The 17,994-nt window shown below is 39.7% G+C and overlaps 1 protein-coding gene and 1 pseudogene across 3 annotated transcripts in view; both read left to right on the top strand.

Annotated features, from left to right (window-relative positions):
- frmd5a (FERM domain containing 5a) overlaps window positions 1-17,994 on the top strand; it is an 84,333-nt gene that overhangs the window by 57,702 nt on the left and 8,637 nt on the right. For 2 of the 3 annotated variants that reach the window (XM_088340265.1, XM_088340267.1), the window contains exons 5-13: window positions 2,672-2,769; window positions 7,515-7,638; window positions 10,757-10,844; window positions 10,929-11,017; window positions 12,813-12,876; window positions 12,954-13,045; window positions 16,139-16,213; window positions 17,725-17,793; window positions 17,873-17,979. In XM_088340265.1, the coding sequence (XP_088196391.1) occupies window positions 2,672-2,769; window positions 7,515-7,638; window positions 10,757-10,844; window positions 10,929-11,017; window positions 12,813-12,876; window positions 12,954-13,045; window positions 16,139-16,213; window positions 17,725-17,793; window positions 17,873-17,979 (806 nt within the window). The remainder of the gene's footprint in view (window positions 1-2,671; window positions 2,770-7,514; window positions 7,639-10,756; window positions 10,845-10,928; window positions 11,018-12,812; window positions 12,877-12,953; window positions 13,046-16,138; window positions 16,214-17,724; window positions 17,794-17,872; window positions 17,980-17,994) is intronic. The other variant, XM_088340266.1, reaches the window with a different exon arrangement.
- LOC148362745 (U2 spliceosomal RNA) lies at window positions 8,524-8,676 on the top strand (annotated as a pseudogene).

The raw sequence follows: 17,994 nt of genomic DNA on the forward strand, positions 1-17,994 counted from the left end.
AAATTTCTTATTAGAGTGTTTTCAAATTTCTTTTTGCTCATGGCGCTATATGATAGGGCCAGTCTAGTAGATTAAGAGAAAGAAAGACAGAAAGAAAAAAGAGACATTAAAAAGAATGAGAAAAAGAGCATGCAAGAAAGAAAGAAAGAGGGAGAGAGAGAAAAAAAAAAGAGGAAGAAAGATAGAGGACATGTGTTTAGAAAAGGAGAGGAGAGAAAAATATAAAAGGGCAAAGAGGTTGAAAAGGGGAGACAAACGGACAGAGAAAGAAGGAAAGAAAGAAAAAAAGAGGGTAAAATAAAAAAGAAAGAATGAGAAAAAGAGTTCAAGAATGCGAGGAAGAATGATAGAGACAAATATGTATAGAGAAAGAGAAGGAGAGAAAATATGAAAGGGCAGAGGGGTTGAAAAGGGGAGACAAACGGACAGAGAAAGAAAGAAAGAAAGAAAGAAAGAAAGAAAGAAAGAAAGAGAGAGAGAGAGAGAGAGAGAGAGAGAGAGAGAGAGAGAGAGAGAGAGAGAGAGAGAGAGAGAGAGAGAGAGAAAATAAGTGATGGACAAAGAGAGAGGAAGAAACAGAGAGAGGGAATGAGAGAAAAAAGAGTCAAGGAAAGGGAGGAAAAAAAGAAAAGAAAATGAGACAGAGAGATGGAAAAAAGAGAGAAAGGGAGGAAAAGGAAGAGAAAAAGAGATAGAAGTAGAAATAGAGAGGGACAAAGAAAAAGGCAGAAAGATAAACATAGAAATAGAAAAGAAAGACAAAAGAGAAAGAGAAAAAAGAGAGATGGCTAGTGGAAGAAAGAGAGAGAAATACATACAGAGAGGAGAAAGAGAAAAAGTACATAGAAAGGGAAAGAGAGAAGAGAATGGGAGTTGAGAAAAACAGGCAGCAAGAAATGAAAAAATGAGAAAGAGAATGAGAGAGAGAGAGAGAGAGAGAGAGAGAGAGGGAGACAAAGAGAGAGACAGGGAGTGAGCGAGAGAAATAAACAAAGCTACAGCTTCAGTTGTTTTTTTGAAAGACATCTGGCTTTAGCAACATTTAGTGGCCATATTTAAAACTACAATTCACCCGACCCCAAGGCCATAGAGCTGGTCTTATTTTCATCAGTATCGATTAATATAAATACATATTCATGGGAAATCACTTCTTTAATTTTAAAGACATGATAAAAACTCAATGAATTATTAATTATATTAAGTGGAGAGAGTACATGACCAAATATTTGAGTTCACCCTTTTGTTAAAATATACTTTCATAATTATATAATAGTAATAAAAATATAAAATCATGTAAATTACAAAGACTACTCAAATCTTTCTTGAAGGTCAATTTTGAGAAAATATAAAAATACAGTGGAACCTCGGTTCTCGACCATAATCCGTTCCAGAACCCTGTTCGAAAACCGATTTGTTCGATCACCGAAATCGTTTTTGCCATTAAAAGTAATGTAAAATCGTTTTAATCCGTTCCAACACACTGAATGTTTACCATGAACGTAAACATGAAGCTAACCCAGGCTAATCGTACGTTCGCGTTAGCGTAATCGTCCGTACGAAAGATTACGCTAACATGAACGTGTAAAAATAAAAAAAATCAGGTCGTTTACATGTCATTTAGCACCCGGGTCTCCACAAAAAGTGGTGAGCGGTTAAAGGATAAAGAAAAATGTTATGAATAGGATTTCTTACCTTTGTGGTGCTCAGCAGAAGCCATGCTGTATGTATAGCAAGATCGGAAACGCGCACACCTTCTTCATATTTTGCCATTATTTCTTTCTTAAATGCAATAGTTGTACACACTACTCTTCTTTTTTCACCTGTAGCAACTTTGCTGCTTGCACCGACCTTCTTCGGAGGCATAATTAGGGGCTAAAACACTCCGTTCACCGATATTAAAAGCGAAAAGAAGTGCGCGCGCACGTCATAACAGTTCTTCACGAGGGATGGGGGCAATCTACACGATCTACACCCGTACGCCGCTCAGCATCGCACCCTAGCATACCGGCGTTCGAACTCCGATTTTTTGAACGAAAAGCGAAGCAAGAATTTCTCGAAATTTTTGGTCGAGAACCGATTTGTTCGAACTGAGAGGCGTTCGAAAACCGAGGTTCCACTGTACAAATAATTACAATTTTATGGTGTTTCCCCCAATTTATTGAGTGATAAAAAACATTAAGATAACGAATTAATTTTACCTTAAATAATATAGTAATCCCTTGCTATAATGCGGTTTACTTTTAATGGGTTTATTACTTCATAATTTTGCGTCGTGTTGTGCATCTTGGATGGACTCCCCGCTTATTATTATTTGATGGTAGTTATTCATTAAAGAATTCAGTTTTATACAGTACTTGTAATTGTTTAATAAATGTACAAATACTTTGTTCTTTAGTTTCAGTGTATAATAGAGTATTTGATATATAATAATTGTAAAAAAAGAAAAGAGTTTCACTATACTTGTTTTTTACCCCCAAATGTTTTGAGACAAGAGCAGCGGTGAAAAATGCTAAAATGAGAAACCCTGTTGCAAATAAATATAGAAGATTCTTTTGACTGTGCAAGACCTACCTTATGTTGTCATTTTGCAGCAATTCCAGTGCAACCTCCAACATCATCCTCCTCCATCCCGAACGCACTTTTGAGTTTCATGTTGTCCTTTTGGTTCCAGATATCTGGTCTTCCTGCAAATCAAAAGGGACCTTTACCACGGCCGCCTCCTGTGCAAAACCTCAGACGCCGCCTTACTGGCTGCCTATATCCTTCAAGGTAATGGAAGGTAACATATGGACCTCACAAGCTCAGAGTTAACTTGGCTGACAAATGCATGCTCAGCTGTGGGAATAGGTGAGACGGGCCAAGTGAAAATGTACAGGGAAAAGGCGGGAGCCACCGGGCATGTATTTTTTATACTGAAATACCCATTAATACATTCTTGGGGAGAAGTACGAGTACTATAGAGCAGTGATTCTCAATCTTTTATCAGTGATGTACAGAGATCCCTCGGGTATTGGGGTTAATGGGGACCAGAAGCACCTGCGAAAAGTGAAAATCCGCGAAGTGGCGTCGCACCTTCATTGAAGACCCAAAAGGCTTGAACTTACCTCGAGATGACGTCACTACCAGCTGAGATTACACGACTGTCACAAAAAACTATTATAGATCTATAGATACTAGTACACAACACATAAAAGCAGTTGAATGAATGGTTTTATTGTCATTATACTAAAAAAAATTGGGGGGCTTCTACGTTCAGTGTAAGAGAGCAATTTAGAGAAAGGCCGGCTAGTTACGCGCTAGCATCGGGTGTCCTCAAATGGCGACAGATCTGTGCGATGATTAAAATAAGACCGACCCGAATCCATTGGTTTTCCACGAGTTATGGCTCAAAGTCATCCATTTCATGCCAAATTGACCTGGTGTTGGCACGATACAGGGTCTGCAGCCGCGGCTTCTGAGACTTGTTAATCTAACCGCTAGCAGTGGGCCAGACCAGCAGAACCGGTCTTGCCTTCTCTCAGACGCCGCCCGAGTCACTTCTGAAACCCAATAATAATCCACGAAGCACACGCTGGTGATCACAATTTCCTTGCACTCTTCTGACTTTCCTTAGTCAGATTTAATTGATGGATTTATTTTCAATGTAACAAGCCGCTTAAGTGCACCGTGCTTTGCAGTTTGTTTTTGATTCAGAGACGTTGACTGCGCATGTCTGGCAGGTTTGACTGTCGGCATACGGCAGCCTATCACAGCCGCACACATAGAGTCACAGTCACACCCACTAAATAAAGGGTCAAGTCCTGTTTGTTTATGACGCCTTTAATCACAAGGAGTTTCAAAGGGCTGCACAGACCAAAGATTATTGCAAACTACAGACTATTATTACATCATCCCCTGATCTGCAACCTACATGAGAGCAAGGAAAACTCAAAAACCTCAACAGGAGGAAAATGAAGAAATCTTGAGAAGGGACCGCATATGAGGTAATAGCACACTCAAAGGCATTAATGATATTAATGACAACAAAGACAAAATCATCTCATCTCATCTCATCAGCCGTACCGCTTATCCTCATTAGGGTCGCGGGGGGGCTGGAGCCCATCCCAGCCATCTCCGGGCAGTGGGCAGGGGACACCCTGAACTGGTTGCCAGCCAATCGCAGGGCACACAGGGACAGACAACTCATTCGCTCATTCACACCTAGGGACAATTTGGACCGGCCAATTCACCTGAAATGCATGTTTTTGGAACGTGGGAGGAAACCGGAGTGCCCGGAGGAAACCCACGCAAGCATGGGGAGAACATACAAACTCCGCACAGGATGTCTGGAGCTGGATTTGAACCCACGACAGGTTCCCATGACATGAACTGTGCCGCACAAGCGCTAACCACTGCGCCGCCGTGCTGCCTTGTCAGATTTGTAATTTTGGTAAATTTTAAACACGTTCCTGCATATATTTAAGTCAAGTCAGGTCGTATTTATTTGTATAGCCCTTAACCACAAAGAGTCTCAAAGCGTTTTGCCATTAAAAGTAATGTAAAATCAATTCATTTAAAAATCCTCAAAGGAGTGAAACAGCAATAACCGAAGCGCCAAGTAGTGAGGGGTCTCTATCTCTTGTGAAATAATTTATGAGCAAAGTTCCCCTTATCCAGCAAAAATACTTTGCAGTTAGCAACCTACAGGCTTGGGGTAATACAGACTTTAGTGTTCAAGATGCAAAAGAAAAGGTAATTGTATTCCGTTACAGTGAAAATTCGTAATCAAATTATAGGTACATTTAGTTAGACCAAGTATTACTTTGCAGGATTACAATTGTATTTAATGGCATTTTTAGGTTGCACACTACAGGGGACAATACTGAAGCTTGGTGTTTGTTAGTTTTAATTCTTTTTATTCTTTTCCTAGATTTGTTTACATTTTCCATGTTCGGTCGCACCTCTCTCCCACTCTCTCTCTGCCGTCTCATTCATTCCCCCCACACACACAGCAGACTCAGGATATTTACATTTTTTTTTTTTTTTTATCAGCATATTTAGTATTGGAGTAATCCAAAGTTAATTGAAAGTAATCATTACTTCAATATCTCAGTATTTGGACTTTTCAACAGGTAATTAGTAACTGTTTTGGGTTACATTTTTGTTTTTTATCCGGGTGTTTTTGCACAGAACAACTCATTCGGATTGAAATTGAGGAAACAAAATATCACAAGATTTTGGCGAATGTTTTTTTTTTACGTTTTTTTCCTTTAAAATATGCCGCCAATTTTTTATAGTTTTCAACAAACGAGACATTGTTATTAAATATTTTAGGGGTGGTTTTAAAAAATTAGTCCAACAATTTGTGATGTTTACAAAATGATCCAGTTTTTAACCAGCTGTGTTGTTTTTTTTTTTTTTTTTACTTTAATGATAAAATCTGATCTGCTTATAGCGAGGTTATTTTTGGTGACACAAATTAACAGTATTATTTTTGGGGCGAAATTTTCTAAATAAAAAATGTATTTCATGTACAATACCTCTGAAATACTCATTTACTTTAAGGTTGAAACTATAAGTTATGGGGTTATGGTTAGGTGTTAGGGTTTAAGATTAGATAGGGTTAAGGATATGGTTATGGGTTTGGTTGTGGACATAAGGGTTTGGAGGTTATGACAGGGGTTGGCAACACAAAATGTTGAAAGAGCCATATTGAACCAAGAAAAACAAACTAACAACCTATGTTTGGATCAATAAAAAAATAAAAGCTTTATATAAGCCTTATAAGGAAGGAAACACATACTGTATTTTTAGTGTATTTTGAAAGTATAGTCGTTGGGCGTCGCCCCAAAAAATACGCAGAGAGGAGATATGGCGAAAAGGGAACGCGCTTTATTGCATTCGGGACACATTCAAAGTTCCAGACGTTCAACATTGGCTTTTATAGTGTTCTAAAATAAAGTTAACATATCTCGTGAAGGTCGTCCGGCATATCAGCTTGTGACCTCCGGCAACAACGTCATCCCACGACCTTCACCAGATGCCTACATACTAATCATCAGTTACTATCAGCATTCCAAAACAGTATATATCTATATTCATTAGAAAACATAAATAATGTTGTGTTATGTTTGCCCTCCTCCAGAAACAATATAATTTTCCATTATCAAACATTTTCGAAAAAGCACCAGGAAGACCCGCATTAAGTCCCAGACCCCAAGAGCTAGGATTGGAACGGTTTGTGGCTGGAGATTAAAAGTTAGGGCTAAGCGCTAGGTTTTGGTAGGTCTAGAGCAGGGGTGTCAAACTCATTTTCACTCGGGGGCCACACGATAGAACAAACATTCGGTCGGGGGCCGGACTAGTAGATTAAAGAGAAAGAAAAAGAGGGATAAAAAAAGAGAAAGAGGGAGGGAAAAGGAGAGAAGGAGAGAGCGGGAGAAACAAGAAATAAAAAGAGAAGTCGTGAAAGAGGGGGAAAGAAAGGGAGAGGAAGTAAGAAATCCAAAGAGAAATAGAAAGACAGAGGAAAGAAGAGAAAAGAAAGTGTGAAGGGTAGGAAGGGAGAAAGAGAAAAGAGAGAAAAGGAAAAAAGGAAGTTAGAGCAAACGAAGTTAAAAAGACAGAGAGAGCGTGAGAAACAAAAGAGATAAAAAGTCGTGAGAGAGGGGAAAAAGAAAGGGAGAGGATGAAAGAAATGCAAAGAGAAATAGAAAGACAGAAAGAAAGAAAAGAGAAAAAGTGCAAAGGGCAGGAAGAGAGAAAGAGAAAAGAGAGAAAAGGAAAAAATGAAGTTAAAGCAAAAGAAGTTAAAAAGACACAGAGAGAGAAAAAGACAGAGACAGAGAGTTGGAGAAAAAGTGTGGAAGAGAGAGAGAGAGACAGAGACAGAGACAGAGAGGGAGAAATAAATACAAGTACAGTGTCTTTGTTCGAGGCACCTGGCTTTGGCAACATCAAGTTGACCTATTTCAACCTGCAGCTTGCTTTTTTCTTGCGCTTCTCTGAGTGTTGTCTCGCGGGCCGGATTCAATCCCTTAGCGGGCCTGATCCGGCCCGCGGGCCGCCTGATTGACACATGTGGTATAGAGGGTTAGGCTTTAGGCATTGGAGGTTAAGGGTTAACGTTTAGGGTTCTGAGTTTATACCAATACCATCTCTGAACTATATTGTTGTCTCACATTTTTAATAACAATTCCAATGTCTAAGGATAAGTGGCGCCTTCAAGGGCTAGGGCTTTTTTTTAACCAACCCAAAATAAAGCTTTAGAAAATCTTTGAAGTATTATCTGGCCTCTTATCGTTTCGCTACCATTGGCATGCATGGAGGAGTTTCTAGTATAGAGATAGTATCATAAAAAAACAGAGTGCTGGAGGGTGAGAGAAGAGGCTTATGCATTAAAGATGTTGCTGCCCGGTCAGGTCCATCCCCCCAGCACGCTTGACTCATCAAATGTAGAGTGTCGTGCAATCCATGTGCAAGGGGCTCCTTGTTTAAGGTCAACCTTTAGTTTTTTGTTTTTTTTCTCCCTCCAGCTGAGATTGGGAATTACGACCCCGGGAAGCACCCTGAAGGTTACAGCTCCAAATTCCAGTTCTTCCCGAAACACTCGGAGAAACTGGAGCGGCGGATCGCAGACATCCACAAGACGGAACTGATGTAAGATGAATTAAGAACTTCAAGATCAGGTGTGGGCTGGCGTATGTGGCAAACTTACATGATTCCTTTTTTTTTTTTTTATTGGTCAGTTATTTTTGTAGGTGAGGTTGAATTATAATAGCTACACAATGTAAATTATTTCAAGAAGTTGATCTTAATACTATATTTTCTGGATTGAATAGATTGTTAATGCGATCTATCATCCCGAATGATTACATTAAGAATAAATAAATAAATAAATAAAGTTCTGTGTAGCAGCTCAAATTCCATTGATGGCTTTCAACATAAAGTAGAAGACTTTAAACATCTTCTTAAAAGGAATGTTCCTAGTGCTCCCACTATTCTAAATGTGGCACTTAGATTAATAGTATATGTGTAGAATGTGATGTAAAACGCAAAAATCACCTGTTCTTTGACATCGCTGGAGGCAGCCATTTTGCGTGTGTTGTCAAGATGACATCACATATGCTCAAGCAACGACCAATCAGGTTCCACCTGCTTTCTGAAGCAAAACGGTGATTGGTCGTTAGATAAAGCCAGAGCATTTGTGATTTCATCTTCACCAAAGAGCCATCCCAAAATGGCTGCCCCCCTGATATTGGTAAAAACAGGTTGATACTTAGTTAATATTTGACAAACACAAATGCTACAGTGTGGTTAGGAAATACTATCAGTTTACTTCCACTTCAATAGTTGCGTCATTAACATTTATTCTTTTATTATGTGTTATGTGTTTGTTGTCTGTCATACTGAAAACTAGCTTAAAACAAGTCATCTTCTTCTATGCTAAAAACTAGCATCATCCTTGACAACCAAAACAAGTGTGGTCTTCTACTTACCTGGCAGGGGAGATACCATAGCTATGTAGTTACAATTGTGCATCTTATAGCCATCGCAGTGGCAGTATCGTAGCCTATGAGGTTAATCCTAGCGTATTATGATTTGATTTTTGCAATCCGGAGATGGAATAAGAGCTTGCTCTGTCCACTCCACACATCTGCCCGGTATTGCAGTACTTCCGGGAGCGGTGCATTCGCAATGATCGCAGCAAGGCTTTGAGGCTAGGACCTTAGCTCGGCCTTTTGGCTGAGAGTAAGTGTCCTGGCACCTTGGCTTTGTAGCGTATTATGAACTGACCGATAACGGATAATGGATAAGTAATAAAGAAAATAGAACAATACCCCTTAAAAAATCCCCCCTTCGGCTACGGCAAAAACTAACTTGTTCTATCTAAATTTTCTACTACGCGGGAAAAGAAATGCTAATTAGAATCCAGTTCGACTTACCAGTATACGTTTTTTTGAATACCTAATCATGTATTTTTGTCGTAGTATGATACATATACTCTGGAGCAACTGTAAAATATTCACAAATCCCCCTAAAATGATACACATAATTAGCTGTGTTTTTAAAAGTATTCTTAAAACATATTTTAAATGTGCATCTATAAGTTTATATAGAGTTCGTAGAACTACTGTTTTTAATAAAGAATAACCAAGTCAATGTGATAAATACACCCAAACTGACTAAGGGAATGGCGCGACCTTCTTGGCCACTAACATGTATAAACTCCACAAATCCCCATATGGCTTGACATTTATGTCCTTGAATGCATCAAAGACGTGATGAGGTTAATGATGATGATGACGGGGGTGATTGTCAGGGCAATAGAAAGCTCTCAATGTGTACTACCTGCTAAGAGGTTGCACCTGAATGCATCATCTAATAAGAGAATATTTTTTTTTGTGGGGTTCTGTCTGATCTTCTAAGAGGAGCGTAAAATATTTTTCAGGGTTATGGAGAGGCTTCCATTCCTCATTTATTTCTGATTCATCTTCAGTCGCCTTCTACGTCATATGTTTTCCTTCTAATCGTTTTCTTTACGCTATCTCAAGGAGTTACTTCGACCTTCTAGGTCTTTGTTTTGCTTCTTCATATACCCCTGCTTCTCAAGAAATTGACAAAAAAGGTATTTAAGGGATGTATTGAAAGAAATAAACAATATGGAAGTATTTTCAGGAAATAGGGTGAGACAAATCAATGCAAGTGCTCGACCAAGTTGCCATTTTTTGAAACGGTAGTCTCTGCTGCCTACTAGTGGCACATATTTTCTCCACTAGTGGTTAAGAATTGGTTTACTTTGGTCCTGTATAAAATTAAAACTATGAATTACACCATACTTTACTTAAAAAAAAAATTTTGCAGAAATATATGCTTATCATATGTGATTTGTATATGTTATGACTGTTTAATTTTTTTTCATAAAATAAGAACGTTTATCCTAGAAATGAGCACATTTGCAATAAGTTTATCAATACTAGTATCATTAGTTCTATTTCTTGAAAATATTCCTCAAAATGTAAAAAATGATCTACATTTTCTCAATCTAGGGTCAAATTGGGGTTTCCACATTAGTCATAAAAACCTCTCACTGTTCTCAAATATCATGTTTTTTTTAATTCCCTTCACAAAATAAGATTAAGAAAAACATTGAGTATTTATAATAAAACAATTCAATCAATCAGCAATAAATTCATCCATAATGCGCGAGGTCTGCAATTAAACATAAATTGTGTATTATTTTGTGAGGTAAAAAATGTTATTTATCAAAAAAAAAAGAGAGAGAATATTGATTTAGATTACTGGAAAAAAATACATGGACTATCATATAAATGGTTGATCCATTTTCATTTATTTTTCACAACATGAGGCTCACCTAAGGGAACCTGACACAATTGTCTGCAATCTTGCTGCTACGGGTACCCAAAAAAAAACAAAATTCTGGTGATAGGCGCAGCCAAAAAACTAAGGAAAAAATGTGCTTTACGATCATTTTGATTCTTTGTAGTTTCTATACTTACATTTTATCGCTTTACAGTAGCACCCAGTGGTCAAATAATACACGCTGTGCCTTTACATTCCATATAAAGGCGGGGATAACGGGGATTGCAGGATGAAAATCCTGCAATATATATTATATGTTGTCTAATTTTAAAGTACTTATATTTTTCTAAAAAAAAAAAGATGAAATATCTCAAAATGTCTCAGGTTCTTTTTGAATTAAATTTATTCAGTTATTTTTTGCTATCATGGCTCATATTTTCCTCTGCATTGCCAGCGGGCAGACACCCGAAACATCCGAGCGAAATTTCCTGCAGAAGGCCCAGATGCTGGAGACATATGGTGTTGATCCCCACCCGTGCAAGGTGGGCTGCCGCCCCCATAACAACATCAACATGTCGTGAGCCGTTGTTTTGATGGCGTAATGATCGTGTTCCCGCCTGATCCAGGACGTGTCAGGAAACCCGGCTTTCCTCGCCTTCACGCCCTTCGGTTTTGTGGTCTTGCAGGGAAACAAACGAGTGCATTTCCTTAAATGGTGAGTTCGCTGATGTCGGTGGGTGTCGAGGGGCATTAGCTGGGGTTTCTTAATGTTTTGTTTATGAAAATGATTAAAGAGCGGGAGAAAGAGAGAAATAGAGTGAGAATTAGAAAGAGAGAGGGAGAAAGAGGGAGAGTTAGAGCGATAGAGTGAGAATTAGAGAGATTGTGTGAGAGATAGAGAGAGTGAGAATTAAAAAGAGAGAGTGTGAATTAGAGAAAGAGAGAGAGAGAGTGAATTATCAAGGGAGAGAGAGAGAGAGAGAAAAGAAGAGTGAGAATTAGAGAGGGAGGGGGGAGAGAAAGATGCACAGATGGAGACAAAATAGACAAATTAGAGAGAGGGAATTAGAGATTGAGAGATAATTAAAGATGATTTGTGAATTAGAGAGAGAGAGCGAGAGAAAGAGTGTGAGTTACAGAGAGAGAGAGAGAGAGAGAGAGAGAGAGAGAGAGAGAGAGAGAGAGAGAGAGAGAGAGAGAAAGAGTGAGAATTAGAGAGAGCGAGGAGAGAAAGACATAAACAGATAGAGACAAGATAGAAAAATTAGAGAGGGAATTAGAGATTGAGAGATAATTAAAGATAATTTGGTAGAGTGAGAGAATTAGAGCATGAGCAAGATTGTGAGCGAGAGAAAAATTGAATGAGAGGGAGAGAGAGAAAGAGTGAATGAGAGAGAAATAATGAGAGAGAAAGAGAGTGAATGAGAGAGAATGAATGAGAGAAGGGAGAGAGAGAGAAATAGTGTGAATGAGAGAGCAAAGGAGTGTGAAAGAGAGAGAAAGAGTGTGAACAAGAGAGAGAGAGAGAGAGAGAGAGACAGTGAATGAGAGAGAGAGAGTGTGTGTGAATGAGAAAGAATGAATGAGAGAGAGGGAGGGAGAGAGAAAGAGTGTGAATGAGAGAGAAAGAGAGAGTGAAAATTACAGAGTGAGAGAAAGAGAGAGTGTGTGTGAATGAGAGAGAGAGAGAGAGAGAGAGAGAGAGAGAGAGAGAGAGAGAGAGAGAGAGAGAGAGTGCCAGAGAAACGGAGATTGAGAGAAAGATTAGAAGAAACGTTTAGTGGGAAAGATATCGAGAGGGATGTATCGATTGAGAGAGAGAAGAGAGAGCGATATTGTGAAAGAGATGTAGAGTGTTTAAGTGGGATGGGGAGATTGAGAGAGTTTGAAAAAATGTTTTAGAAAGAGAGAGAAAATTAGAGAATTGGAAAGGGCTTTTTCTTAGATATATGAAAAGTTGTATTAGGAAAAAAAAATATGATATTCAAATAATTATTCACAGTTAACTTTAGTGTTTAACATTTGATGAAATGTCAATTAATATAGAAATATAGAACAGCATATTTACTGCTGTATACACATACATGTCTGCATGTATACTTATACTGTCTATGCTTTTGCGAAAAATTGGATACCATTTTTTTACCCTTATACATCGGTCTAAAACTTGCTATATGCAGATACTAAAAATGAAATACTTGGATATCTCATCTAGTATTACAGTAGCACTTTTACTCGACTGCAGTTATTTATTTGAGCCACAGATGGTCAAACACCATGCACTCTTCCATCTGACGCTACCTGTGAAATAGATGGCTTATTACCCACTAGCCAAAGTTTTCAAACAACTCTCTGAGAAATTCTACTAAGCTATTCACCATCCTCCTTCGGGGAATGCTCAGAGCCGTTTGTTTTCCCCCCCCCGCTATTTAGCTGTTTACGTGATGTTCGAGTGCTTTGCATGAATGTTTAATCGTCTCGTTTTTTCTGCGCCCTTCCTTCCCGGACAGGACCGACGTGACCAAGCTGAAGTTTGAGGGCAAGACGTTCCACGTTTATGCAAACCACAAGGAGGTGAGATCCCCATCCCCGATCTCCGTTCTCCAGGTTTTTAATGATCCTGCACGGCGTTTTGTATTTTCAACGTGCAGGAAACAAAGATTGTCTTGACATACTTTGCGCCCACCCCGGAGGCGTGCAAGCACCTTTGGAAGTGCGGCGTGGAGAACCAAGCTTTCTACAAGTGAGTTGGATGCCCTGACCACTCCATACACAACCTTTGGATTGCTTTGTCCTAGCTGACAATTGTTCTTTTTGAGGAAATCTGTGTGGTGAAGAAGTCATAATGTTAAGTTTTGGGGGAATTGACCCATGTGGGGCAGCACGGCGGCGCAGTGGTTAGCGCGTGTGCGGCACAGTTTTGAGGTCATGAGATCTGTGTGGAGTTTGCATGTTCTCCCCGTGCTTGCGTGGGTTTCCTCCGGGCACTCCGGCTCCTCCCACATTCCAAAAACATGCATGTCAGGTTAATTGGCCGGTCCAAATTATCCTTAAGTGTGATTGTGCGAGTGAGTTGTATGTCTCTGTTTGCCCTGCAATGGGTGGTAATCAGTTCAGGGTGTCTCCTGCCCACTGCACAAAGAGAGCTGGGATGGGCTCCAGCACCCCCGCGACCCTACTGAGGATAAGCGGTGCAGATAATGGATGGATGGACCCATGTGGGGGAAGCAAGAACTGCAGGCAGAGTTGCTCAAAACAAAATAGGGACCAAATTACCAAACAGTGGCCACTAACCATATACCAAACCCCCCCATACCCTCCCCCCCAAAAAAGGTAGATATACCTGGAAGTGTAAATTGCAAGTAGCACAGTTACAAAGAAACCAGAAAACAAACAAACTTGTCGTTTAAGTGAAAATGACACAAGGAAGATAGATAGATAGATACTTTATTCATCCCCGTAGGGAAATTCACACTTCCAGCAGTCTACCCAGTTGTTTATTAACAGATTAACATGATGCCCTAGGGGTGCTTGTAGCGGAGCGGATGACGTCACGCCAGTCCAAAAGTTCGACATCCCTGCGGCAGATGGAAAACTTTTCTTTGTGAAAATCCAGGGATACACCACCTCGTGTTAGCAAGTCCGCTAAAAAAAAAAACAGACAGAAAAAAAAAAATGTTTGCTGAATAAAAATGTTCTATTAAAGTGTTCAAGATGATTGGGCACAGTTGTGTGATAATTGGACACACCTGTGCCCAGTTCAAAACGCCAGTTGGGGCTCTCTGGTGGTGGGAGGTATGCCAGACCCCAACACATAAAGCTCAATCACGCGCTCTTTTTCTGTGACTAAAGAGCGCGTTAAAAATGAATGGCACGCTTACTATGACTATAAACATATTGAATAGTGTATGGAGACGTTCCAGGCACTTGCATGCAATAGCACATGCTGAGGGGATCGGCTGAATTATTTACCAACGTTATTGTTTTCTTTCACTGTTCTTGGTATTCAATATATACAGTTTGCCGTATTTTTTAGACTAATCAGCACCCAATTTTAAAGCCGGCCTTCAAAAATAACCCGTTGTGAAATATTTCACATATACGAAAAAATGTAAGTCATTGAACATATATATAAGGAAATCTGGTTTTACCACTAAACTGAAAAGAAGCATTCCTGAATAGTTATCGTTTGTAGAAGCATTTGATTTTAATGATGCATTTCCAATTTTGTTTATTGTGTTTCCATTCTATGAGGCGCACAAGGCTCTTAGGTGCAGTTTTGAATTTCTGGGAAATTTAGATGCTTTGGTGCGCTTTAAAGTCCATAAACAACGGTACTTGTCTCACAGAAACGTCATTTGTCGTCAAGATTAAAAAAAACAACACAATCAATAGGACAAAAATATTTGTTGGCTGTTACTAATTGAATTCATTGTAATCACAGTAATTATCCATGTATAACGCTCACTTGTGTATAACTCACACCCTATTTTTTTATTAAAAATCAGTATATTTAGTATCACTCTCTTTTTCTCAGCTCAAAATAAAGATCGTAAGTGACGAACATTAAATACGTGCGGACATGATTAGAATAATTTATTGACAACAGAAACTATGAACACAATGTCAACATAACATTTCAGTGCATTTATTTTACGTCCTTTAAAGTCTGATTAATCATCACAAACACCCAAGATTGTTTTCCCTTGTTGTTCTTTTTTGCGTTTATTGACATCTTGTAGGGCGACTTTCTGTTTTTTCCTTTTCCTCCGTCTCTGGTACCATGAATAAAGATCGAGATAAAATTGGATGCCATATCATTGGTGGTCTAGTGTTTAGGATTCAGCACTTTCGACTGATCAATCATTGCAGGAATACAGTAATATACTACAGTATTACCTCGTGTGTAAAGAGCAGTAGAGGTAAGATAGGGCCTAAAAAAAAAAATCAGCCCGACCTGATCCGAGTCGTGGTATATTAACCCGAACCGGCCAGAACCTGACGGATTAACTTGATTTGATAAACGAGCCTGAAATAAAGCCGAAGCTTTACTTCGGTCATGCATACTTCAGCGCTGAACTATGTGTGTTTCAGTTGAACGACGCAGCTAAGGGTTTACTTGGGTCCCTCAAATCAAGAGTGCACTGCAAGTGCAGCGCTTCAATGAACAGTTTTGGCACATCTCCGCGAAGTTCAGCGAAGGAAAGTGAAACTGAAAAAAATGGGAACGAATAGAAAATCAAATTATGCAGATTACAAGCTGCAAGTAGTGAAATATTCTGCCGAATAGTAGAAAAAAGTTTGTAAAGCTTGTAAGCTATTGACAAGAAGCAGAAATGACATCCGACATAAGAGAGGTGGAAGGAGGAATCCAGGCGTCTTTTTCCACAACACCTGAGGTGGAAAGTTTCTTTGGATATGGTGATTTTGAGTTAAAACTCTTTCTTCATCTAAATAATTGCTTGAGTAAAAGTAAGTGCATCCTGTTCAGATCCTCCGCAAAGGGAGGAAAATTAAAATAACGGCGAAAGAGAAGCCCGACCGGCCTGATTTAATGGTTGACATTGTAAGCTAACCCGGTCCTAATTTTGGCTGCGTTCGAGTCCAGGACCGAGATCTTACCTAACAAGCACCCAAACCTTGCGTTATTTTTTACTATTAACAAAAAAAAGCGCTTCATACATGCATAAAAAAGGTATAGTTCTGTATTTATCTGGATATAACCTTGCAATTTACAGCTTCCGCGATACCTGCTTTGATTAATTTACCAACATTTATCTGGTTCAAGTTGATCCGTCATTTTTATTTGTTGTGTTCTGTACTCTTTGCTTCCCAGGCTGGAGAAGTCAAGTCAGGTGCGCACGGTGTCAAGCAGCAATTTGTTCTTCAAGGGCAGCCGCTTCCGTTACAGGTATTGTGCAGCATCATGTTTTCCAGATGGACTTAATGACTGATGACAATGAGGGGAGGGTGGCGAGGCTCAGGCGAGGCTCCCCCAGGGGGCGTCACCTTCTCTTGACCCTCTGTTCTGCCACGTCAGCCTCTTTTAGCCACGATGGCATATACAAAGAAGCAAGCGAGCATTCTCTCTGCTTAAATCATACTTTTTACCAGGGAATTGACATAAACTATGGCCTGGGTCTAGCTCTGCCTTCAGTTTTAAAGATACTGTATTTTCCGCACTATAAGGCCCACCTAAAAGCCTTTATTTTTTTCCAAAGCTGACCATGCGCCTTATAATACAGTACGCCTTATATATGGATCAATATTAAGTCGCATAGTCTTGCAACTAAAGCAAGCAGCCGCCGACTAGATTTTCCCCCGAAGGCGAAGTCGTCCGCGGTGTATGCTGGGACTTATATACCGGCGTTTCATTTCCTAACCAATGTGTCAATCATCATTTGAATCAGTCACTATTGGCTAAAGTTATTCGGAGGTAAAGAGGGCAGATCCTTTTTATCATTTACAGGCTCGCATAGGCTAAAGGGGCGAAACAAAGCCTGCAATTGGCCGAAAAAGATGAATATGAATCACATGTTGGGTTGCACTACGGCCTAGAGAAAACATGTTTTTACTATTCTGTATTTGTAAATATTTTACTCTACTGGATTTACTACACTCCCGGTTGTAAAAAGACCATGGTTACGTATCATTAATGAACGTGAAGGCTGCAAGAGAACTTAAGTGAGCTATGCGGATTTATATTTTCCCGGTATCTTGTTTTAGAACGATCTTGATGTTTCTGTGATGAGTCTATTTTTAAACTAAATTCAATTCAAATGGTTTATTGTCATATGCACAGTAAAGAACCCCGTTTCCCTGCACAATAAAATTCTTACTTTGCTGTCCACACAGTTGCCAGCAAAAAATAAAATGGAAACTAAGAAATGTTTGTTTGGCGACATCGTACGGACACCGCATCTGAACGTGTCTACGACACGTATTTGCTTCTTTGCAAGCTTTGGGAATGTTAAGGGGTAATAAGTTTGACTGAACTATCTGACTGTTTTGTCGACGTTCCCATTGTAGCGCCTTATAATCCGGCGCGCCTTATGTATGTCAAAAATAGGACCAAAAACTATTTTTTGGGGGTGCGCCCTATAACCCGGTGCGTCTTATAGTGCGGAAAATACGGTATACAAAGATCTGCTATGTTCTTCCTTATTGCTGCCAGCAGGGGCTGGCAGAGAGCATTTTTGTTGACCCTGACAGCTATTTTTCCAGTCTTTCTGCCTTAAATGAACAGCACCCAGGCGTCCACGATTCATTATCCCTGGTCGACAGAGTGTAGGTTAAAACGGGGGGAGGGGGGTACACTGATTTTCTGGGTCCTCATTAACTGTGAAAAACAAGGCATTACAGAATTCATATGTGTCAGTGCGTGGAATTCATCATTTTCGTCATCTCTCTGCTTTATGATAGCGGTCGCGTAGCAAAAGAGGTGATGGAGCAGAGTGCCAAAATCAAACGAGAACCTCCAGAAATACACAGGTATGTTGTTGAGATCCCTGAATAGTCTGTTGAGACACTGTCAGAGGCAGCGTTAGTAAACAATTTTGTGTCTGTGCAGGGCTGGCATGGTTCCCAGCAGGAGTTGTCCGTCCATTACCCATGGGCCTCGGCTCACCAGCGTACCGCGCACACGGCGGAGAGCCGTTCACATATCCATCATGGAGGGTGAGTCGTAAACAA

Source organism: Urocampus carinirostris, chromosome 7 (genome assembly GCF_059441175.1).
Source record: "Urocampus carinirostris isolate Australia breed hairy pipefish chromosome 7, RoL_Ucar_1.0, whole genome shotgun sequence".
In the NCBI taxonomy this organism is placed as follows: Eukaryota; Metazoa; Chordata; class Actinopteri; order Syngnathiformes; family Syngnathidae; genus Urocampus; species Urocampus carinirostris.